Source organism: Canis lupus, chromosome 18 (genome assembly GCF_011100685.1).
Source record: "Canis lupus familiaris isolate Mischka breed German Shepherd chromosome 18, alternate assembly UU_Cfam_GSD_1.0, whole genome shotgun sequence".
NCBI lineage: Eukaryota > Metazoa > Chordata > Mammalia > Carnivora > Canidae > Canis > Canis lupus.
The window spans coordinates 45,530,283-45,555,911 of NC_049239.1; the positions used below are offsets into that span (position 1 = coordinate 45,530,283).

Genomic DNA, 25,629 nt, shown 5'->3' on the forward strand with positions numbered 1-25,629 from the left:
AAGCCGGGGCAGAAGAATGGCTGGAGACCATCACAAAATACAGTGGAAGAGCTGGTGAAAGTGGTGAGGCCGTAGCTGGCAGCAGTGGCCGGCAGGCTAGACATGCGGGTGAGGAAGACAGATGGCTCAGAGATGAGCCATCCGCCGGGGCACTTAGCAGGGTTTCCCATTATGTTTGTACCAATTAACTTATTAAATCTGAAACCTGCCCCCAATCAAGACTAGTCTGTTAGGATGGAAACCATGTCTGGTTCCACACCCTGAGCACCTGGTACACGGTCTAGCACACGTGGTACTTAATAAATATTCGCTAAATAAATACATGATTTCTACTCCATGGATGGGAAAACTGAGGCTCAAAAAAAAAAAAAAAAAAAAAAAAAAGGAAAAACGATTTGGCAAGATCACAAAGCTAACCAGTGACAGGGCTGGTTACCTGAACCCAGGCCTTCTGGCTCCAAGTCCAGAGCCCTTCCACCACTTATCCATTATTACAGCTACCCAAGCCGGTCTGGATTCACTCAGAGTACTGCCTCCACGAAGCCCTCACCAAATCCACTGCCGACAATGGCTGTTTGCATCCTTCTAGCGTTTCTCCTACCATTCCATCCAGCCGGGTTGTGTCTCATCACAGTAGTTGGTCATTGCTGGTTTACTTGTCTATCTTCCACCACTAGACTAGGGGCTTCCTAGAGGCAACATTTGACCTTGATCATCTTTGTATCCCCATACCTAACATGGTACCCAGCAAATAAAGGGCCTTCAACAAATGTCTCCAAGGGTGCTTAAAGGACTGAAAGTGGCTCAGCACCTCTCTAAGATAAAAAGAATTACACAGCCTCATCTTTCAGGCTGAATGAGGCTCCCCCTCTGTTCTGGGCTTCCACCACCCCCTGTGTCGGCATCTACTATGGCACTTGTCACACATTATTAGAATGCTTGGTTTATCTTCCCCACAAGATCCCAGGCTCCTTAAGAGCAGAGACTGCATTATTCACAGAAGATTTTCCAATAACTATGAGATGAATGAAGGTACCCAAGAATGAACACCACTTACATTGTTCAAATACCTATGGTGATCGGACAGGAAGGGAAACATCAGAACAGTTGGGAGAGGAGAAAGTAAGTATCTGAGGCAGAGTTAGCTGAGAGGTATACACAAAGGGGGCTAATTTTCAATGATCTTTAACCTTCAGAGTCCTAGGGAAATGAAACGACACGAGACAGAGAGCTCTGCTGTCCATTACAGCCATAACCGAGCGAGCGGAACCTATGTTTGTCCATCTGGGCACTGGGAATGTTTCTCTGTGGAGGCACTCCCCCTCCAGCTAGTAACATTATGCAAATTCTGTAGCATCTCTAGAGTAGCATTTCACCAGTGTGGCTACAAATCACACCCACTGAGCTTTGATGTGCTGCATTCCTGAGGGTAAGGCCCAGGCATATTTTAAAGTCCTTCAGATGAATATACTCTGCGGTTACAGTGGAGAACCTCTGCTCTTGACCAAGGGCTGCTAAACATCTTTGGTAAAAGGCCAGATAATAAATATTTTAGACTTTGTGGACCATATAATCTCTGTCACAACTACTCAGCTCTGCCATAGTAGCAGGAAAAAAAAACAGCCAGTAGATAATTATGTGAGTGAATGGACATGGCTGTGTTTCAATAAAACTTTATTTACAAAACCTGGCAGCTTCCCATATTTGGCCCAAAGGCTTCAGTTTGTGAACACCTGCTCTAGGCCACCAGACTAACTCTTCTGATGGAAAATACAGTAAAACACTCTACAGAAGTAGTTCCCAAACCTCAGTAGGCATTACAATTACTTAGGGGGCTTTCAAAATCTAATATACACAGAATCACTGGCGTAAAGTTTATTAGAAGGTAACACTCACCTCTTCCAGTCCAGAACTTCAGAGAAAGGCAAAATATAGGAGTCTGCAATGACAACCGGGACACAGCCGGCACGTAAAACGTCACTCAGTACCGCCTGGCCCAGCCGAGCACCACGAAGGACCACACAGAAAGTGGCCTCCTGCAGGAACACAAGCAGAGGCAGGGGATTACAAATCAGTTTCACTGATCCACTTACTCTGATCACTGCAGACCATGAAGTCCTCCTGAGGGCTGAAGCCAAGCAATACTGAGACATCCTGACTGCAAATGCTACCAGATAAAAACTCACACCAGTGGAACTGGAAAAGCTCAACTGGCTGCAATGCTTCATATTTTCCACTCTTCAGTGTCATCCCAATGCTGCTACTGGTGGCATCTGAAATGTCCAGAACCAATGTCCAAGTCTTTTTCTGGGTGCTCAATAATGTGACGTCCCACAGACTGGTCCCTTCCAGCCCCAGTTGACTATGCAAACACACCATGGCATAGGGGTTGAGCCCCACTTAGAGCACTTACATCAGCCTACCTCATAACAGAATTATTTTGTCTGGGCATTCAGGCTTTCTAGAGGACCCCCTAGAGGGAAGCTATCAACTCTCATCCTTCTACTCCTCATGGCATCGACCAGTGTGCTCTGCACATAGAAGACATTCATTTTATAAATGCAATGCTTTTGAAAACACACAGATATGTTCTTCTTGGAACAATAAATCAAACAGAAAGCAAAATCTCAAAAAAATTCTTCTCCTTTCATTCCCTCAAAACTAGTCCCTGTGGGGAACATTTCGGAAAATGACAGATGTACAGGAGGACAGTTACAACAGGTAAACCGAAATAAGAAACAACCCTATCTCTAACACTCAGTTTCTCCCAGTTTTTGCCTCTTCAGAAGGAAAAAAATATACTCAAAAAAAAAAAAAAAAAAGCCCACTGTTTCATCTTTACAGCTAGAGAAAAGGCAGGCTCAGGGGAAAAAAAAAAAAATGTAGAGAAACTCAATATGGCAAACTCCTCTGGGGATACATGAGAAAGCAGCAAGGGCTGAAGAAGAGAATCAGTCATGGCGCCTAGAGGTGCAGGTGGACAGCTCAGCCTGCCCTGAAGAGTCGGCATCCAGATGTGGACACACGTGCTGATAACCATTTTTCCTGTCTAGACAAAGGTTACTATAAATACTCCTGCTCACATCACCACTGTTATCAGTCAGACATTCCAGAGGAGATGCAGCACTTTTTAAGAGAAAGTATTTTAACAATCTCAGCATGGGCCAGTTCTCCTAGGAGATTTAAAAAAAAAAAAAAAAAAAAAAAAGAATCACACCAGCTCCTTGCTATTTCTTCTTGAACTATTTTAAATATTTCAGGAAACAAAACTCACTTTCGCCTTTCCTAGCCCCCATGCCCTTGGAATGTCAAGCATCTTGCTTATGCTTAAAATATCCCCCAAAGGACTATTCTGCCCGTGGTTATGGAAATAGTACCATGCCCATGACTTAAGTAAAGGACATACTGCCAGTAGGACATGCCGAGGGTGGCAAAACAGCAACAGACAAAACAGTAACAAAAAATGAAAATCTCCCATTCCCAGCAAAAGGTGACTGTAGCCTTGTGGGCCAGCATGCCAGAGGATACAAGCTGCCACCTTAAAGAAGGGAATTTCTCTGGACGGGCTTTTGAATACAGGGTAAAAGTAAAATACTTTTGCCCACTCTGTCCATGTGATTTCTCTGCAAACCCATCACAGTTGAGATTCTGGAGTGTTACTGAATATCTGAAAGGAGCAAGAACACTCCCAGGCCAAGCAGCTCTGCACAAACGGTACACCAGACGCTGACGCACCCGAGGGCCCATGTGGCTGGTAAGGAGCCGTAAGTTTTCAGCTCCCCGAGGTTAATTCTCCTGGATGCATGTGGAAAGCAAGGCCTCTTGCTGGGGTGCATGTTACTTCATGAAAGGGACCTCCACCAGCTCCAAGGGAGTGAAGGACAGATGCTCACCTGCAGCACCTGGGGGTAATCGTAGACCTGGTGCTCCCGGCAGCGCTTACGGACTGACAGGACGCCCTCTGAGAGGTTGGTACATTTATCCAGTACTAACACTGACTCCCCGTGTTTGGCCTGGATGGCTTCCAGGTCTTCTCTGTACTCGGGGTGGACGGCCATCTGAGAGGACAGCAGGAAGTAGCGCCGGGGACTACAAGAGAGCAAAAAGTGTGACTGGAACGCTGCTGCCGGCCTGCTGGTCAAAGAAAGATAAACTTGGATGTCACGCTTATGGCAGTAAGTGGATTCTCACCAGCCATCGCATCCCTCGATTTTCTGGAAAATTACACTCCGTGGTGTTGCTCAGTACTTACAGTATTATACACCATAAGAACCTAAGGTATGATTCAGTCACGTGCAATCTTTATAAATATTTTATTGGGAGAAGTTGTTCATGCTGTGAGGAGATGCTTGTCATAGGCCAAGCTTGGAGAGCACGTTATAAATACATGTGTGGAAAAAGAGAGAAACTGGCTGTTTGGAGAAGCATCAGCGTGTTATCCTAAGTTATATCTGAGGATTCAGATGGGTAAAGGAACTGAGAGCTGGCTGCCTTGCTCAAATAGGAAGAGAGGGAAACAATGGGCTAAGTACCGGCTGTAAAACCGGAGGGGGTAAAAGGACTGCTTCTGGGTGCTGAATGGCCTCCTCCGGCTCTGGAGATGCTGCAGTAAAAACAGTCCCTTATCCCCAAGCCCCCTGGACACAGGAAGACTGAATTGGTGTTGAGAACAATCAGTGGGAAAAACTATCTTCACCAAAGTAAGGAGCCACTCTTAACATCTGGATAGCAAGGATGTCTAAAAGAAAATGGAGTGAAGAAAGGATTTCTGGGGGTCTAGTGCCATTTAGATCTCCATAAGAGATAAAAATCCGAACACAAAGTTAGTAAGCCAGAAGTCAAGGGAGAGTTTTAGGGTAAGTCATTCTCTCCTGGAAGGCAAGATTCTCACAGGCAGAGAGGTTACACAGCATAAACACTATACAGATTGAGGGACTACTGCGATCACCATCAAAGAAATGAATAATATAAAGCAAGTTCCAGGAAAAAGTGAAACACCCATCAGACCAAGAAGCAGTAATAACATGAGTCTACCCCACACTAGACTGCACCAGGGAAAGTTCTGGGTGGGGGGTCGGGGGGTGGGCATACATCTCATAGGCAATGCCACCAGGCAGGCTGATACAAGTCTGCACATAAGAAAGACCAAAACCAGGCAGCCCAGGTGGCTCAGCAGTTGAGCACCACCTTCAACCCAGGGCATGATCCTGGAATCCTAGGGATCAGGTCCCGTGTCGGGCTCCCTGCATGGAGCCTGCTTCTCCCTCTGCCTGTGTCTCTGCCTCTGTGTGTCTGTGCCCCTCTCTCTCTCTCTCATTAATAAATAAATAAAATCTGAAAAAAGAAAGAAAGAAAGAAAGAAAGAAAGAAAGAAAGAAAGAAAGAAAGAAAGAAAGAAGAAAGAAAGAAAAGAAAAGAGAGAGAGAGAGAGAAGAAAGAAAGAAAGAAAGAAAGAAAGAAAGAAAGAAAGAAAGAAAGAAAGAAAAGGAAAGAAAAGAAAGAAAAGACCAAAATCTATACTGACCCCCATCTCTCTTCTTTTTTTTCTTTTATTTTTTTCCTTGCTTTGGGGAAAAGGAAGGGTAATTTTTTTTTCTTTTTTTAGTTTCTTAGACTTACTTGGAGGTTCTAGCTGGAGAATGCCTTACCCATACATCCATAGCCTAAGAACAACCACTCTGACTGAAAAGGTCATCACATTTTACCTAGCACTAAGCTTCAGGTCCCAAACATAGACCAATGAGTGAAGCAGGGCAGCGCTCCCCTTGCCAGCCAGCACAGCTACAGAAACTCCAGAAACACACAACACACCCCACAGCCAGATGGCCTTCCAATCCTCAGAACCATTTCTTCTGGTAATTCCTTTAAGCAGCTGAACTACAAGCAAAGGGTACTTACCTTGCCACAGTTAAGAAAGAAAAGGATGTACACATTCCCTAAAACCTCACTGTCTTAATAGCAATCAGCCACATGAGACCATTAAAATTAAACTTAAAATTCAGTTCCTCTGTCACACCAGCCACATTTGAAATTCTCAATGGCCATGTGTGGCTAGTGGGGTACCTAAGAGCAGAAATACAGATGATCTCCCACCGCAGAAAGGTCTATTTGATAGAGCTACCCTCAATGGCCACTCAGATCCAGACACCAGGGTAAAGGTAAGTGGAGATAAGAAAGATATGGAATAGCAACGCATCGGGGAGCCAGTTTAGATCAGCCATACAGACTGGTTCCTCTCATCCTGGACAATTTCCCCCTAAATTACAATTTATTGAACAATATGCTGAATATTTATAGCTGAAAGTATTCCTTCTAGACACTGAAACACTTTTGGATTCTATTCCCAGCCCTAAGCCTCAATAATTTTTCTTTTGTAAAAGCATTAATTTTTAGATGGATGACTTCGTGATGGAAAGATCATATAAAAGAGCACTTACAGGGTGCCTGGTTGATTCAGTTGGTTAAGTGTCTGCCTTTGGCTCAGGTCATGATCCCAGGGGCCTGGGATCCAGCTCTGCGTTGAGTTCCCTGCTCTCTGCTTCTCCCTCTCCCTCTGCCTTGTGCTCTATCTCTCTGGCAAATAAATAAATAAAATCTTAAAAAAAAAAAAAAAAAGCACTTGCAGATCATCTCAAAGTGAATACCATCTCCCTTCAAAGTATTTCTGTAATCAAACTTGTCTGGTTAAACAAGAGAAAGACTTATAGGCAAACTCACAAAACAAGCAGGGTTGTGGGGGGGGATTCAAAGATTTTATTTATTTATTCATGAGAGACAGAGAGAGAGAGGCAGAGACACAGGCAGAGGGAGAAGCAGGCTCCCTTTGGGGAGCCCAGTGTGGGACTCGATCCCAGGATCACAACCTGAGCCAAAGACAGACGCTCAGCCACTGAGCCACCCAGGTGTCCTAAGACAAGCAGGGTTTAAAACCACCTTAACAATTAGAGTTATCTGGAAATGAAACAGACTGGGGTTTTTGTTTTTTTTTTTTTTCAAGTCAGAAAACTTCTCATTAACAAGTCACGGTGAAATCAGCCATGCATTAAGTTAGGGCCAAATGACCTTTAAAGGTCTTTCCGATTCCTAAGACACTGGTTCTACTATAGATTTCATGGGGCAATGGTTATTTGCTGGATGTTTCTGGAGACTTTCTATTTAAGTGGAGCTGCTAGCCTAAAACTGGCAATGCTCTACGCCGTGTAGAATAAGAACAGACACGATGGTACCCAGAAAGGTGTCCATGCAGAACGGCGCAAAGTGTTGGAGTTCTGGAGAGAAAAGAGTGATTCTGCATGGCATGGGTGGGGACAGAAATGGCGCACCTGGAATGCTGAAGCCTTTCTAGGGTGAAGGATTCTACTGAGGGAAGAGCTGGGAGGTGGCCCAATGCAGAGTATGAGAGCCCTGAAAGGGTATCCAAGGTCTCTGCACTGGGGGCAGGGGTAAAAGCAGCCATGGCAATCCAATGGGATAAGAAGGTTAGGAGGGCATGTGGGAATCCCAGAACAGAGTGTTAGAGCCTGGGCAGGCTGAATAGGGTGCTATGTTGTAGGAAGGGGGAGAGCAATGGCACTATCACCCCAGTATGGGGTGCTGGAACCCAAGAAGGCTGAGGAGGGTATCTGCTGGGGCAACTGGGTAGGATATAGCAGCAGGGGCACAACGTGGGGGACTCAGAGTCTGAGTGAAGGTGAAGAGGGCATCTGTGCAGTGATGGAGGCCATGGCAGCACAGAACTTTGGTTATGTGCAAGAGTAGATCAAATGTAACGATACTGAGGATAAATGAGAGCTAAATTTCTCACTGTCAGAGAACAGAGTTACAAATATGCAAAAGGAAAAAAACAGAATGCTCCTGTAGGGCAGGATGGAGTTGCAGACAGGGATATGAATGCACGGTTTTCAATGTCCAGAGATAACACAGAGACTATCCATCTACACAGACACAGAAATAAATACAGACGTTCCTGAGTAAAGAAGGACTTTGGCTGAGTTTCAGCATCAAGAAACAAAGTTGTATTTTAGATATTGGATCACCAGGGTCACTGAATCCCTACTCTACCATTACTCCATTTTCAGCATAAATGTGCAGATGTGCATAAGGGTCTAGAAACATTCCCTGTCTGCCTGCTGGTTCTCCCTGACCTGACAGATGGCTGATGGAGTGTGCCCATTTTAGTTTTAAGCAAACAAAATCTTAAGGTGGATTTGTTTTTCTTTTAAGGACTGAAATTACTAGTTAGGACTTTCATGTTTCCTCCCAGCAGCGCTGATATTTAAGTTTAAGTAAAATCATGCTGAGAACTTGAAGTCTCCCTCAATAGTAACAGTTGTAAACTCCCAATTTAGTTCCTTTTAGAGAGACAAGGACAAGAATTCCAGCTGAGCCCAACACAGCTGTGAGAAGAAGCTATCAATAGCAACAATCCTCAGCTTCCCATTGAAAAAATATTGAGAGAGATTTAAAATAAAAATAAAAACAAAGCTCTCACTACTCTATGTAGCCCTCAAGAGATGTGGGAATTCCCTTAAGAAGCAACTCTCACAAAGAACAACAAATCCAGAGCGTGGCCATAAGGTCACCCACCCTGCCTCCTCCCAAGTCCCTGGAAAGGGTGATGAGTCTGGAGTCTCTCTTTGTCCTTTTTTTTTTCCTTCTTCTTCTTCTTCTTTTTCTTTCAGAGAGAAGGGAGTGTTGCTTATGAAAGAAACATCAAACTTCTGGGCCAAACTGCAAGCTGGAGGGAACTGGAGCGCGGGTCCTGCTGAGCTGAGCTGTAGAAATCCACCAATTGGCCAGCAGGGGGAGGATGGCGCCCCAGGCAGCCTTTAGCTGTCTTCCCTGTCCTCACACATCTACTCTTCCTCCTTCTAGTTACTGGACACAAAATTCTTCAGAGCCTGAGAGCTTAAGTGATTTAGTTAAAGATCTTAATTTCAGGGATCCCTGGGTGGCGCAGCGGTTTGGTGCCTGCCTTTGGCCCAGGGCGTGATCCTGGAGACCTGGGATTGAATCCCACATCGGGCTCCTGGTGCATGGAGCCTGCTTCTCCCTCTGCCTGTGTCTCTGCCTCTCTCTCTCTCTCTCTCTCTCTCTCTGTGACTATCATAAATAAATAACTTTAAAAAAAAAAAAAGATCTTAATTTCAGTCTAATTATATATAAAAACTAGGAAGATTAAGTTACTAAGAAAATACCACCACGATAGCAGTTTAAATCTTTGAAAGTAATCACCTGAAAAGAATTTTTACTGTTCAGAGGTGGTTAGTTCTGTTTTTACTGAATCTTTTCCTCTTGGTAGGTTTTTTCCCTAGGTCAAATTCTGAAGGGAAAGAAGAGTCCAAACCAATATAAGAGAGCTAGATTATGCTAGAGAAATTAGATAATAAAGCGAGGAGAGTTCAAGCAGTCTTACTAAAGAAAGGCCCAGAGACAGCCATGCTGAAGGGACAGACCTGACCCTCCAGCTTGCTCTCCGCAGCACTGCTGACAGGTGGACCCCACAATTCTCTGCTGCACATTGTGCACTGCAGAGATTCACCACACCTCCGGCCTCCACTCACCAGATACCAGGAACACCCTGTGCAGAACAGTTAACACACTAGGTCTGACTGCCCTCCTCTGAAAGGCTGGCTCTTGGTTGGTGTTTTAGGGGAGCTTCTCCCCAGAACCCTTCCTGTGCCCAAACTGTCTGTACAAACAATATGGTTTATGTTAAACACTTGCTTTCTTTCTGGAAATCTGAAACGTTGGCACATGCCAAGCAGACAATGCGCATGTGATTACCTCCCAATGAAAACCCGGGGTGTGGAGCCTCTAACAAGTTCCCTGGTAAGCAACATTCTATGTATCTTGTCACCAGTGGTTGCAGGGGGAGTTAAGTACATCCTGTGTGACCGGTGACACCACTGGAAGAGGACCTTTGATGCCTGCACCCAGTTTCCTCGGACTTCACCTCATGTACCTTTTCCCTTTGCTGACTAGGCTTAGTTTCCTTTTGCTACAATAAATTATAGCCATGAGTATGACTATATATTGAGTCCTGAGCTTCTCAGCAAATCATCGAAATTGGAGGTGGTCGTAGGGACCCCAACACACACACACCCTAAGTCAAAACAGTCCAAAAGGCACCACATATTGCCAAATGTCCCGTGGGGAGACAAAAACGAACCTCCCTCCAGTGTTGAGAACCACGAGCCTAGCTATGCTTTGTCTAAACAGGCCTTCAATAAGGATTTGATCTGAACTGCAGTGAACTGAATTAAATAGTTTCCAAAACAACTTCAGAGGAAAAATTTTAAAAAGCAGAAGGTTAAAAAACAACTTTCAAAAACTACACAACTGGTTTATTTATTTATTTTTTTACACAACTGGTTTAAATTTAAATTTAAGTAAATGTTCACAGAAGCAGACTGTAGAGAAGTAAAATCTTTTTTCTAGGTTAACTGACTTTTCTCCACTATGAGAGTTTTATATTAGAATATCTATTAAAATGTATTTATATTATAATACCTATTTTATCTAGTGCTACATAAATATTCCAAATTAAGATCCTAGATACATGACAAAAAACTTGTACCACCGGAAAGAGTACCAGCTGGGCTCACTCACACGGATCATTCTTTCTCTTTTTTTTTTTTTTTTTTTTTTTGTTGTTTTTTTTTTATTTATTTTTAATTTTTTTTTTAATTGGTGTTCAATTTACTAACATACAGAATAACACCCAGTGCCCGTCACCCATTCACTCCCACCCCCCGCCCTCCTCCCCTTCCACCACCCCTAGTTCGTTTCCCAGAGTTAGCAGTCTTTACGTTCTGTCTCCCTTTCTGATATTTCCCACACATTTCTTCCCCCTTCCCTTATATTCCCTTTCACTATTATTTATATTCCCCAAATGAATGAGAACATATAATGTTTGTCCTTCTCCGACTGACTTACTTCACTCAGCATAATACCCTCCAGTTCCATCCACGTTGAAGCAAATGGTGGGTATTTGTCATTTCTAATAGCTGAGTAATATTCCATTGTATACATAGACCACATCTTCTTTATCCATTCATCTTTCGTTGGACACCGAGGCTCCTTCCACAGTTTGGCTATCGTGGCCATTGCTGCTATAAACATCGGGGTGCAGGTGTCCCGGCGTTTCATTGCATCTGTATCTTTGGGGTAAATCCCCAGCAGTGCAATTGCTGGGTCGTAGGGCAGGTCTATTTTTAACTGTTTGAGGAACCTCCACACAGTTTTCCAGAGTGGCTGCACCAGTTCACATTCCCACCAACAGTGTATGAGGGTTCCCTTTTCTCCACATCCTCTCCAACATTTGTTGTTTCCTGCCTTGTTAATTTTCCCCATTCTCACTGGTGTGAGGTGGTATCTCATCGTGGTTTTGATTTGTATTTCCCTGATGGCCAGTGATGCAGAGCATTTTCTCATGTGCATGTTGGCCATGTCTATGTCTTCCTCTGTGAGATTTCTGTTCATGTCTTTTGCCCATTTCATGATTGGATTGTTTGTTTCTTTGGTGTTGAGTTTAAGAAGTTCTTTATAGATCTTGGAAACTAGCCCTTTATCTGATATGTCATTTGCAAATATCTTCTCCCATTCTGTAGGTTGTCTTTGAGTTTTGTTGACTGTATCCTTTGCTGTGCAAAAGCTTCTTATCTTGATGAAGTCCCAATAGTTCATTTTTGCTTTTGTTTCTTTTGCCTTCGTGGATGTATCTTGCAAGAAGTTACTATGGCCGAGTTCAAAAAGGGTGTTGCCTGTGTTCTTCTCTAGGATTTTGATGGAATCTTGTCTCACATTTAGATCTTTCATTCTTTCTCATTACAGACATCTAGTCACAGGGCAGCCCTGGTGGCTCAGAGGTTTAGCGCCACCTTCAGCCCAGGGCCTGATCCTGGAAACCTGGGATCAAGTCCCACGTCAGGCTCCTGCTTCCCCTCTGCCTCTCTCTGCCTCTCTCTCTCTCTCTCTCTGTCTCTCATGAATAAATAAAATCTTAAAAAAAAAAAAAAAAAAACACAACACTGAGGCTAAAATTAGTAAGTCAGGAAATGATAGATGTTGGTGAGGATGCAGAGAAAGGAGAAGCCTCTTACACTGTTGGTAGGAAAGTAAGCTGGTGCAGCCACTCTGGAAAACAATATGGAAGTTTCTCAAAACGTTGAAAAAAGAGCTACCCTACGACCCAGCAATTGCACTACTGGGTATTTACCCCAAGGTACAAATGTAGTGATCCAAAGGGGCACCTGCACCCGTGTTTATCGCAGCGATGTCCATTAATAGCCAAACTATGGAAAGAGCTAAGATGTCCATTGACAGATAAATGAATAAACAAGATGTGGTGTGTATACACACACACACACACACACACACACACACAATGGAATATTACTCAGCCATCAAAAAAATGAAATCTTGCCATTTGCAATGACGTGGATAGACCTTGAGGGTATTATGCTAAACGAAATAAGTCAATCAGGGAATGACAATTACCATATGATTTCACTCATACGCAGAATTTAAGAAACAAAACAGAGGAGCATAGGGGAAGGGAGAGAGAAATAAAACAAAATGAAATCAGAGAGGGAGACAAACCATAAGAGACTCTTAACTCTAAGAAACAAACTGAGGGTTGCTGGAGGGGAAGTGGATGGGGGGATGGAGTAAGTGGGTAATGGGCATTAAGGAGGGCATGTGATGTGATGAGCACTGGGTATTATATGCAACTGATGAATCACTAAACTCTACCTCTGAAACTAATAATACACTATATGTTAGTTAACTGAACTTAAATTTTAAAAAGTAGTAAAGAAAAATTTTTTAAATCAGCATTGAACTATATCCTTTTCTCCAGTCTATGATCCTCTGTAAGAATTATTTTGTATTTTCATCTTGATGAAGATCAAAAAAAAACGTGTATGGTCATAGTTTTGCTCATATTTAATGATAAATACTGCTAAGAGTTTTTCAATGTCCAAGTGTTTATGTAGTGGGCTAATGAGAAGAGAGGAAGACTTAAAATGTAAATCATGTAAAACAAGCAAAATGAAATGCTAATTGCAGAACCTAAGTGATGGGTATACAAATATTCACTGTACTGCCAAATTTTTAAATCATTGCTGTCTGGCTTTAAGAGTTTCATAAAAAAATGTCGGGAAAAATATAAATCATGCATCTGCACCAGATAAAGATAAATGATGTCACAATAGGCTAAAGGGAAGCTTCCTAGTCATTCAAACAGGAAAAAGTGGTAAAGAGAAGTACATCATCACCCCCACAGGTAAACAGCATAGGCATGCCAAACCCCCAAAACCATAATTAACTCTACACTCACCTCAAAAGACACAATTTGGTTTTAAAGAAAAAGCCTCAGCTATCAAATTGTTAACGTGAACATTATTAGTTTTGTAGATTTGTTTGCATTTAATTTGTAAATCTTTTTTAATTTTGAAGTCATATAAGCACAAAGAGTTTAAATTGTTTTTCATTTGTACTTATTCAAGTTGTATTACTAAAAAAGTAATTAAAATGCAAGGGAGGGATCCCTGGGTGGCGCAGCGGTTTGGCGCCTGCCTTTGGCCCAGGGCGCGATCCTGGAGACCCGGGATCGAATCCCACATCAGGCTCCCAGTGCATGGAGCCTGCTTCTCCCTCTGTCTGTGTCTCTGCCTCTCTCTCTCTCTCTCTGTGACTATCATAAATAAATAAAAAAAATAAAATAAAATAAATAAATAAATAAAATAAAATAAAATGCAAGGGACCTTGAATAGACTAAAAACCAAAAACAAAACCTTAAAAAAGAACAAAGTTCTCACACTTACCAATTTCCAAACTTACTACAAAGCTACAGTAATCAAGACAGTATGGTACTGGCATAAGGATAAACATATAGACCAATGGAACAGAATAAGGAGTCCAGAAATAAGCCAATCTATCTCTGATCAACTGATTTTCAACAAAAATGCCACGATCATTCAATGGGAAAGAACAGTCTTTTTAACAAACTTTTTTTTTAAAGATTTATTTATTCATTTATGATAGACACAGAGAGAGAGAGAGGCAGAGACACAGGAGGAGGGAGAAGCAGGCTCCATGGAGGGAGCCCAACGTGGGACTCGATCCCGGGACTCCAGGATCGCGCCCCAGCCCAAAGGCAGGCACTAAACCGCTGAGCCACCCAGGGATCCCCATTAACAAATGTTGTTAAGACAACTGGATATCCACCAGTAAAAGAATGAAGTTATAGATCCCTACATCACACCACATATAAAAATTAACTAAAATATGGCCTCTGGGTGGCTCAAGTCAGTCAAGTGTCTGACTCTTGATTTCAGCTCAGGTCATGATCTCATGGGTCGTGGCATGGAGTCCCACATGGGCTCTCTGCTCAGCAGGGAGTCTGCTTGAAGATCCTCTCACCTTCTCCCCCTCCCCCAACTCCTGCTCATGCTCTCTTTTTCTAAAATAAATAAACCTTTAAAAATTTTAACTCAGGGCAACCCAGGTGGCTCAGCAGTTTAGTGCCACCTTTGGCCCAGGGTGTGGTCCTAGGGACCTGGGATCAAGTGCCACGTCAGGCTCCCTGTGTGGAGCCTGCTTCTCCCTCTGCCAGTGTCTCTGTCTCTCTCTCTCTCTCTCCCTCTCTCTGTCTCTCATGAATAAATAAATAAAATCTTTAAAAGAAAAAAAATTTTAACTCAAAATAGATTAAAAAAAAATTTAAGGGCTAAAATGATAAAATTCGGGCAGCCCCGGTGGCGCAGCGGTTTAGCACCGCCTACAGCCCAGGGCGTGATCTTGGAGACCCGGGATCGAGTCCCACGTCAGGCTCCTTGCATGGAGCCTGCTTCTCCCTCTGCCTGTGTCTTTGCCTCTCTCTCTAGCTATGTCTCTATGAATAAATAAATAAAATCTTTTTAAAAAATAAAAATAAAAAAAATAAAATGATAAAATTCTTAGAAGAAACCACAGGTTTAAATTTTGTGATCTTAGTCAAGGATTTCTTATGCATGACACCAGAAGTATAAGCAATCAAAAGAAAAACAGATAAATCAGACCATCAAAATAAGACACTTTTGTGCATTAAAGGACACCATCAAGATAATGAAAAGACAACTTATAGAATGGGAGAAAATACTTGCAAATCATATATCTGATAAGTATCTAGTAACTAAAATATATAAAGAATTCTTACAATTCAACAAAAACCCAATATAAAAAAAATGGGTAGATGACAAATAGCCAAAGCAATCCTCAAAAAGAAAAACAAACATCATGATTCTGGATTTCAAGCTATATTACAAAGCTGTAGTCATCAAGACAAAAAAATTAAAAAGTCTAGTCAAGAAACAGGAAGACAGGAACAGACATTTCTCTAAAGAAGATAGAAATGGGAGCACCTGGGTAGCTCAGTGGTTGAGCATCTACCTTTGGCTCAGGTCGTGATCCAGGGGTCCTAGGATCAAGTCCCACATCAGACTCCCCACAGGGAGCCTGCTTCTCCCTCTGCCTATGTCTCTGCTTCTCTCTCTGTGTCTCTCATGAATAAATAAATAAAATCTTAAAAAAAAAAAAGAGGAAGATAGAAATGGGTAACGCTCTCCCTCTAAGTAAATAAATCCTTAAAAAATAAAAAATAAATAAACCCACTGGAGTATACACTTTAAAAGAATGAATTTTACGGTAAATGAATTATATCTCAATAAAAAAATTTTAAAATAACAAAATAAAAAGTCAACTCTAACAGAAAATCCAGAAAGTTGATTTAGGCAATAAGTTCATGAACTATTTATTCACTCTTTGTACTTGCCTAACGGTAGAAAAATGTTTCAATCTCACCTTATCTAAATAACAAAATTTGCTATGTCTAAGTAAGTTAGACAATTTGGTCACCAGGCTACACAATACAACACACATACACAGCAGAGAAATTTCTTCACTTCGGAAAAGTTCTTATTTCTCAAAGAATCCATAAGGGCTTCTAAGCGGAAGTTTGGGATGCTTTGCAAACTATTTCCTTAAGACTCATTTCCGGGGGCACCAGGGTGGCTTAGTGGTTGAGCATCTGCCTTTGGCTCAGGTCGTGATCCCAAGGGTCCCAGGATCGAGTCCCACATCAGACTCCCCCAGGGAGCCTGCTTCTCCCTTTACCTATGTCTCTGCCTCTCTGCATCTCTCATGAATAAATAAGTAAAATCTTTAGAAAAAAAAAAAAAAGATTCACTTCTGAGACCAAATGCTATGTGTGAGTTTTTAAATCACACCCTGTATGACATTTCTAGTGTGGCAATATACAAATCAGTCAAGTTCATAGGTGAGCACATGGCACACAAGAATACTATCATTATCATCATGTTTGTTTAAAGCTTATTGAGATTCTGGGCAGCCTGGGTGGCTCAGCGGTTTAGCGCCTGCCTTCAGCCCAGGGCATGATCCTGGAGACCCGGGATCAAGTCCCATGTCAGGCTCCCTGTGTGGAACTTGCTTCTCCCTCTACCTATGTCTCTCTCTCTCTCTTTCTCTCTCTCATGGATAAATAAATAGAGTCTTAAAAAAAGAAAAAGAAATATAGAAAAGCTTATTGAGATTCTTACCATGAATTAGCCCAATTTTAAACAGACCACATCAAAAAATCCTAGACAAAATGCCCTGCTCATCCATGGTCTTTTCATGTATTCATTCACAAGCCAACAATATGAACCAATAGTGTGACAGGCACAGCGAACGTGGCAGTCAAAAAACAGACCGGGTATCAGCCTCACTGCACTTGCAAAATCCAAAATCCCAAGCAGATAGGCTGTAAGCAAGTCATTTCAATATGGCCTAGTGACTGGTACACAAGGAGAAGTGGAGGCTGCTATGGGGGCATAAACCAGAAGAACCACTCCAGGGGCTAGGAAGGTGCCGCTAGAGTAAGCAGTACTCGAGTTAAAACCTAAAAGACAGCAGGTCATAAGTCTGATGAAGATCACAAAGAAGACCTCCAGATAGTGGAGAGTATTTGCAGCCCAAAAAAATGAAAAGCGCAATGCTCATTCTAGGATAAAGGTGGAGGGGGAGGTAGAGATGGAGAGTGGTCCTGTGCCAGAGGGTCTTGAAAGACATTTTAAGAGGTTTGGGCTTTACCCAAAGGGAAATGGGAAATGAACAGCAATCGGGTTGTGAGGACAGCAAGATGAGAAGCAAGGAAACCAAACAAGAGGCCATTTCCATGATCCAAGGGAGAGATGACAGTCACCTGGGGTGGGATGGGGGCAGAGGAGATGGAGAAGTTGGCAGATCTAAGAAATATTTAGGAGGGGCAATCAATAGGACTTACTCTTCTGGTATAGGAAGGAAGGGAGAGAAAACAGTGAGGGACACCACAGAAATTCAGGATTTGGAAAGCTGGACAGACAGCACTGTGCACTCACTGAGCCAGAGAAAACTGAAGGATAAAGGCCTGGCGCAAGGTGGGGAAGGTGGTGGACTCCAAGCCCCTGGCCTGTAACTGAGGCTTCGGTGCCGTGGAACCCAGCAGGCGGAAACTCGCTGGCAGCTCACAGCACCCCTGGCTGCACTGAATGCCCCTTACCCCGGTCCTTTCTCCGGAAGGTCCACTTCAGCTGACAGCGGGCTGTAGACCGGAATGCTGACGTCATAGCCTTGCCGGTAAGTCCACGTAGAGAAGCCACCACCAGCCAACAGAGCCCTGAAAGTACAGGATTTTGTCAAAGAATGAGAAAGGTCTTCATTCTGATAAGCTCTGTGGGAAGAGATAGGAGTAACCGCGTCAGTAATAATATTAACAAAGACCTGTATTCTGAGTCACTTTTCTCTAAAAACACCGTGCTCAACGTTTTACATTCACATATCCTGGACATCAGCTGCATTTGATCCCTGAGTTAACAGCCTTCTTCTGGGGTCCAAAGTAGTCTTTTCTTCTTTCTCATTTTTAAAACACACCACAGCCCAGGGGACACCCTATGAAAAGTTCCTTTGCTACCTTACTCAAATCCCATTCACCCCTCTCCAAAGCCATACCCCACTCCTCAAGACGCACAACAGCAGGAACAGACAACAGGTCTGCATGTGAAAACTGGTTACAGTAGTCACTCACCCACCCTCTGGCCTGAACCCCAGGCGACAATGGGCACAGAAAGCAGCGGCGACGGCTAAGTATTTCATCCCATGCTACACACGCCCCAGCCTCTCTGCAATTCCTGCCCCAGGCAGGTCTTTTCAGTGTTGTCCAAGAGCTGCATGTGAATCGTGTGGTCTCCCCCAGCTCTCACCTCCATTCCAGCTACTCGCTCCCCGTACAGGAAGCAAGAATCCAGGACTGGACCTGTAGTGCGTCCCATGCAGTCTGAATGCACTAACTTTTATTCTCCTTAATTAGAAGCTAGGAACATACTGTTTTAATTGAATCCAGCAAGTAGTACAGTGACACTTCATCAGAGAAAGGAAGCAGGTGCATATCACACCAACTTTTACTGTTATTCTGTCCCTGGGGCCTCAAACCCATCAAAATCACTTACTGGGGCAGAGTTTTGCCAGTTCCACGTACCGCACACTCTGAGCCAAAATGTCTGAACTGAGAAACCACATTTTTTGCAATATTGATTGCTACCAATCCTCTCCCTGCCCTGATGACAACCTACATTCCCGTCTAACATGACCAGTTTAAGTTCAAAGATTTTCCAACCACCCCTGGAAATCCCAATCTGTTTATTTAAGCTTTATGAAACCAAGAATTGGTTAGTGAGGTAATGTGCAGGCTAAAAACCTCTCCAGCTGCCAGTCTACTCTGTAAAACTTACTATCCTCAGTACCAACATACGGTCCTATTTTTCCTAACATTCAGCAGTGAATCCACCCAACATGAATTTGGACCAGTTCCATGACAGCAAGCAGACTGTATGGAACCCCATGATCTCTGTGCCGAGAAACAAACATGGATCCAATATACAGGGACCAAGCAGTCCAGGTAAGCCAGGGTAGTGGGTGATTAGGTAATTACAGCCACAGCCCCAGAGGAGAGGGGAAGGCGCATGTGACAAGAAAGGAAGCAGGTGTGTATCACACCAACTTTTACTGTTACTCTGTCCCTGGGGCCCCACTGGTACTCTGTTCCAGAGTAGGGTGGGGGTTATATACTGGTAGGAGGAAAGCACACAATCTGAAATACTTCTCATGTCACCGATCATCCACATGAGATCTCCACTTGGAACTTCGGCAAGACCCAGGACTGCAATTAGCCAAACAGACCTCACACCAGCCCTCCTACTGATAAGATTTTCTCTTCAAGTCCCCGTATCATCATCTGCCAAGGACTCTATAACATTATAATAGAGACAAGAGCGTAAGCTTCCCTTACTTTAGAGAACACATGTTTTGCATTGAGTGAAAAGTGCATTTCTGAAATGCACATTGTTTTCCTATTCTGTATCCCAAAATCAGAGATCAGGTCCAAAGCTGCAAGAGATTGAACAGAAAACTTGTAGCTAAAAAAGCATTAATCTGATAATCAGACTTATGCCAGGCCAAATGTTATGCCACTCAAAGTGTCCTCCAGCACTTTAAGCATGTTGCAAGCCTTCCTGGCACTAGTACATCTCCTCTGTCAAGGAGCCCTCCATGTGGCCTCACACACTCCATTGTCCCTGCTCTGAGCTATCCTCAGATGTTCTCCTAGTTTTCCTCCTGAGTGTCCACAAGGCCTAAACACAGTTCGTCTGCAAGCTCATCTTTTGCTTTTCATTTGAACCATGCAGGTAATCAGGCCTGCAAACTCCTCAAATATAAAGCTTCATATTTTGCAAAAAAAAATTTGTTAAACCTGACCAATTCTATATGTCATCCTTATTTGTTTACTGAATCAAACAAACTATAAAAAAAGATATGTATGAGACAGGTAAATCTAAACAATGGCTAGCTATTTGTGGATATTAGATTCCTATTAATTTTTAAGGTGTGAAAATAGTTGTACTATAGTTATATTTTTTAAAAATCCTTTATCATGGAGAGATTCAAATGGAAATATTTACAGATGTAATGATGTAACACCTGGGATTTGCTGCTAAATAACCTGGTGGGGAAGTGAGAAGGAGTACAAATGAATGGAGACCAGCCTTGAGTTGGTAATTACCAAAGCTGGACAGGGGGGTATGGGTTCACCACTCTAGTCTCTTCTTTTACAGGTTTGAAATTTTCCATAACAAGTTAAACAAAACCCACACAAAGTTGAAATCTGTGAAAAATATGTGCAAAAAAAAAAATAAAAATCTAGCATTATAATAATATTACAGAATATATATGAGAAAATAAGATTGGTAAAGTAAGGCATTGAAGAGGTATAATTTGCTCCCACTTAAATTTCACACATCTGCAAGTATATATATATATGTGTGTGTGTGTATACACACATATATATATACACCTTTGTGTATAAATCCATAGGAAGAAAGCTAGAAAAATACATAGTATTAAAGGAGAGTGATTAGCTTTCAGTAAGAGAGTGAAAATAGAGGAGGATTTGAAAACATATGTTCACATTTTACTCTTTATAAGCTTACACATTGTTGCAATCTTGTTTAAAGAAAGTACACGTGTATCACGTGTAGGGTTTTTAAATAGTGAAAGAGAAATAAAAACAGATTTAAGTAGCACAAAAGATATATATGCTGAGCAGACATTTCCTTCTGTCCTGGTCTCTGCATTTCCCCAAGTAAAATCATTCTCAAGTAATCACATCTATGACCTTAGACTTCAAGAAACCCTTGAAGTAATCTAATCTGGCCTGCCTGCCTGCTTTCTAATTTCCAAATACTCCAATATGCAACCCCTGCTAAAACCATTCTGTCCTCACGGTTCTTGCCTCCTCTGAATCCAGGAATGAGGACAAGTGATAAGAAAAACTCACAACCAGAAGACCACCTAGGTTTCAAAACAAAATTCCCCACATGCACAGATAAAGGAGGACTACACAGGGATTCATTACTTGTATTGGACTGCCTAGAATCACTTACAACAATACATACACAGGGAAAAAGATTTAACCTTCCTGATCCTTAACACCTAAGCAATAGCAAGAACTTAAACTTCTTCCGGACTACTTGACACTTCCCCGCAGAGAAATGAAATCCCATTTAACATGTGCACTTGATAAAAATAAAATCCTTCTCCCATGCAAATACATATACCAAAATGTCAGCAAAAAGTGAAATGTCCCAAACAGAAATAAGCCCTTCTCAAAATAAACCCAGAGCAGCAGGTGAAGACACTGCATTCCTAACAGCTTTTTCTTCCCTCCTCTGTTCCCTAAAGTATTTTACTTTCCCAGAGCAACCAAACCCATGAAACAGTAGCCCAGTCAGGAATGCTGGGGCGGACAGCCAAACTGAGGGCTCCCTTCTATTTTAGTGGGTTTTGTGCAGAAACTGTGTGGCCTGACTGCCCTCTATCGACCAACATGGTTTCTACACCAAAGGTGAGGACCGGTCCTCCAGGAGGTCTCTTCTAGTGATAACTGTATTTACAGATAGAAACGCAACACTGACTCTGCGTAATCTCTTTAAGGCAAAGAGGGCTTGGGTTTAATCTTCCAGGGAAAAGTAGTACCAAGCACAGATTTTCATAAATGATGGGGTCAGCCTTTAGGGAGCTGAGAACACCGCTGGCCTCAGGCTACCCTCTAACCAGTAACAATTTTAAGAGTTAAACATCAACTGTAAAAAAAAATCACTTATGGGGATCCCTGGGTGGCTCAGCAGTTTGGCGCCTGCCTTTGGCCCAGGGCGCGATCCTGGAGTCCCGGGATCAAGTCCGCGTCAGGCTCCTGGCATGGAGCCTGCTTCTCCCTCTGCCTGTGTCTCTGCCTCTCTCTCTCCCTCTCTGTGTCTATCATAAATAAATAAATCTTTAAAAAAAAATCGCTTATGAGTGAGTTCTGACATCAACTTACAACACTGCTGCACCTGGCATTTTACCTGGGACCCCTGGCTTGAGCCTCACCTTTGTGCTGTCCTCAATGCCTTGAACCCAGTACTCGGAAAGGAACCTCACGTGGCACCTCATTCCCGAGCCTTCTGGGAAGCCTCCAGACCAAGCAGTTCCGTCAATGTGGGAAAGGGCTGATAAACACAGCAAGCAGACCTAGAATCATAATCCTGTGATCCCAGCCACTCCACACCACACATGCTGTTTGGAAGGTTTCAATAGGAAGAGAAGAAGGAGAGAAGTGTGTGGGGGCAGGAGGGAAGGACCCCACTGACTGAAGCAATGGAGAGAACATGAACTGGAGTGCCCTCGTTGCTCTGACACTACAGGCTGGGGGGTCATTTGCATACCTCCCTTCCCATAGTAAACTGAGGCTCTACTTTGAGCCAATGCTCCCCAGTTCAGACAGAGCCAACACAAGCCAGCCATGAACCAGGCCTTGGAGGTGGAGGTGCTGCATTAAGAAGAGCAAAACCCAGACTGAGGGAAAAAATCCATTTTTTGAAACCCTATGCTACAATGTAAGTTCTAGTTGGTTCTCCACAACAGATTTAAGCAGTCCCATCTCACTACATCTATGTTTCAAGGAGGGCAATGCCTAGGACAATTTCTTTAACAAACAATTCTGATTACATAGTGTGTCCCACTAGGCTTAGAAATATGACTTCACATGACAGAAAAGGTCTTTCCTTAATCCTCAGAAAGCCATCACAGGGACAACCCCAAATACACTTACCTGTCTCTGGGGACATCCAGAGCTGTGTTATAATCTGGGGGACCTCCAGGCAACATGTTGAACAGCAGGTGGTTTGTACCTCGATCCCACCTATTAAGAAATTAAACATGTAGGCGAATTCATGTGTCAACTATGGGAAGACATAAAAACAAGAGTCAGTTACTGGATGACAAGTAGCAAGTATCCCCAAACCCAAAGAGGGCTACTTCTCAGGGGTGTAAAGTAAATTCCTAGAAACCGCAAGAGTTATGTCAGACGCTAGCCTGGCTCTTCTAAAGAAAACAGATGGAGGGACGCCTGGGTGGCTCAGCAGTTGAGCATCTGCCTTTGGCTCAGGGTGTGATCCCAGAGTCCCAGGATTGAGTCCCACATCGGGCTCCCTGCATGGAGCCTGCTTCTCCTCCCTCTCCCTATGTCTCTGCTTCTCTCTGTGGGTCTCTCATGAATAAATAAATAAAATCTTTTTTAAAAAAGAAAAAATGGATGTGTATTTTGAGCTTGGCCACTACAGAAGTGCCTATGATAATGACATCATTTGATTAAAGGAACAAAAAAGAAACGTAGAAGGCTGGTTAAATACATCATGGAACATGTGTAAAATGGAATGCTATACAACCCTTAAAATTATATAGTAAAAAGATATGAAATTATTTGGAAATATATTCATAACATATTAAGGAAAAAGGGCAGCACAAGAGTATAGAATGTGTAATCCCATTTTTGACAAAATGTGTATGTACACGTCCATATGCAGGTACTTCATACAAAAATGTATATATACATGCACATGTTTATATTTTTTATACAAAAGCCACTGGAAAGTAACATCCTAGAGGTAGCACCATGCAACCAATCTCACGTTCTTCTTTTTGCTTACTTTTATTCCCAGACTTTTCTACAGTGAACATGTATACACATAAGTAATGAAGGGAGGGGGAATTTCAATATAAAAGGAAGGCAGTGATATGAACCATCCTTTGATTTTAAATTCTAAGATGTTGGGAGCCCACAGCAATAGCACCAACTGCTTTTCATTGGTACAGAGGCGAGGTGCTTCCAGCACTGAATTTGTGCTACAAGTTGGTCACTCCTACACATGCCGTCCCACGAGGAAAGAACAGCTGGAGGCCAGCTCAAGGGAGAACCATTCCCTCTCCATGTCCTTCCCTGTAGTTCCCCAAAGGACCTGGCCCCCGTCTGTAAACGTTCTACATACCTAGAGAGCTGGGCCAACGCTTGTGCTGTCTCCTTAATGCGAAGCGTGTTCTGGTTAAGTACGTCGATGGATGGGACAAACAGGCAGGCCCGGTTGATGTCATCAGTATAGTAGTCGCTGTCTGAGATGGCCATGAGCAGTTCGTTATATTCTCGGGAGATGGTGTTGCTGACTGGGACACCGAAGTCATCCACGTACTTTTTCAGAGAGTAGATATACACCTTGATTTTGTTCTTTGGGTTGAAGCCACAGCGGTAGACATCAAAACACGTGTGCATTCTGCAACTAAGATCGCCCCGCTCGGGGATGGGACTATCGGCTGGCAGCCTGACCACTGGCACGTCACGGACACTGCGCTTCTCTACATTCCAGTCACTGGAGGACTCAATGGAATGGGGCCAGAACTGAAACATGCCAGTGGCAATGAGGCCCAGCAGGACAATGGAGAAGAGGGTGATGTAGTAGATTCGGTGCTTGGTCTTCATTCTCGGGATAAGGGCAGGACCCCGGATGTTGTACTTGACTGACGCACACATAATGACACACACAGCCTCTTCCTCCCACTCCTAGTTCCAGGAAGAGACACAAGAAAAATGAAGTAGTTAGGGCAGCAAATGATCCCTGAAAGGACTTTGACTTTCAGCCTATTTCTTTCCCTGATGTGGTTTGAGGATATCATGAAATGGGATTTGACCCTTCTTCTAAACATATACAAGTATATATTTGTATATTAAATATAGCTACATGCTATATTTAGTATTTAATACTACACATATCACATACAAATACTGATAAAGTATAACTGTATCCTATAAATATATATTCAATAAAAGCGTAAGTTGTAAGTGTATGGGGCCTAGGAAGAGGGGCACTAACCAAGGAAGAAAAATCAAAAATAGAATAAAAATAGCTGTTTTGGTTTGTTTTGTTTTTAAACACGTGGCTAGGGACGCCTGGGTGGCTCAGTGGTTGAGCATCTGCCTTTGGCTCAGGGCGTGATCCTGGAGTTCCGGGATCGAGTCCCACATCGGGCTTCCTGCATGGAGCCTGCCTCTCCCTCTCTGTCTCTCATGAATAAATAAATAAAATATTTTTTAATTAAAAAATTTTAAAAATAAACACGTGGCTAACATACAGGGCACCTGGGTGGCTCAGTCAGTTGAACATCCAATTTTTGGCTTCATCTCAGGTCATGATCTCAGGGTCATGAGATTGAGTGTCAAGGAGTCCATGTTCAGCAAGGAGTCTGCTCTGCCCCTCCCCCAACTCCCTAAATAATTTTTTTAATCTTTAAAAAAAAACACTTGCCTAACATAAACTGATGCTTCGTCTGGACAAACTGACTCTTGGTTATTCTAAAATCTGTTTTCATTCACTTATTCGGTCAACCCTGTGATGAGCGAGTACCTACCATGCACAGTGCAAGAAGCGAGGAAGGAAGCAGGACCCCACCTTAAGGGAGCTTTTATTTTACTAAGGGAGGTGGGACAAAACTCTAACAAGATGCAAAATGTAAAAACTGCACTAGCAAAGTGTCCATAAAGTGCCAAGGGCTGTTAGAAAAGATAACTCTTTAATCTTTAAAAAAACATATACAGTGATGTTTTATAATGAAGGTGACAGTTGACATATTCAGATGGAACGAAGCAATGAAGAGAAGCCTAGGGAGGAGATCCCTGGGTGACTCAGC

At 42.9% G+C, this 25,629-nt stretch overlaps 1 protein-coding gene across 1 annotated transcript in view; it reads right to left on the reverse strand.

Moving 5' to 3' along the window:
* EXT2 (exostosin glycosyltransferase 2) overlaps positions 1–25,629 on the reverse strand; it is a 143,590-nt gene that overhangs the window by 109,889 nt on the left and 8,072 nt on the right. Inside the window, exons 2-6 of the mRNA XM_038563513.1 lie at positions 23,940–24,505; positions 22,724–22,813; positions 17,582–17,698; positions 3,894–4,089; positions 1,897–2,036 (exon numbers count right to left, since the gene is read on the reverse strand). Of these exons, the coding sequence (XP_038419441.1) occupies positions 1,897–2,036; positions 3,894–4,089; positions 17,582–17,698; positions 22,724–22,813; positions 23,940–24,475 (1,079 nt within the window). The 5' untranslated portion in view covers positions 24,476–24,505. The remainder of the gene's footprint in view (positions 1–1,896; positions 2,037–3,893; positions 4,090–17,581; positions 17,699–22,723; positions 22,814–23,939; positions 24,506–25,629) is intronic.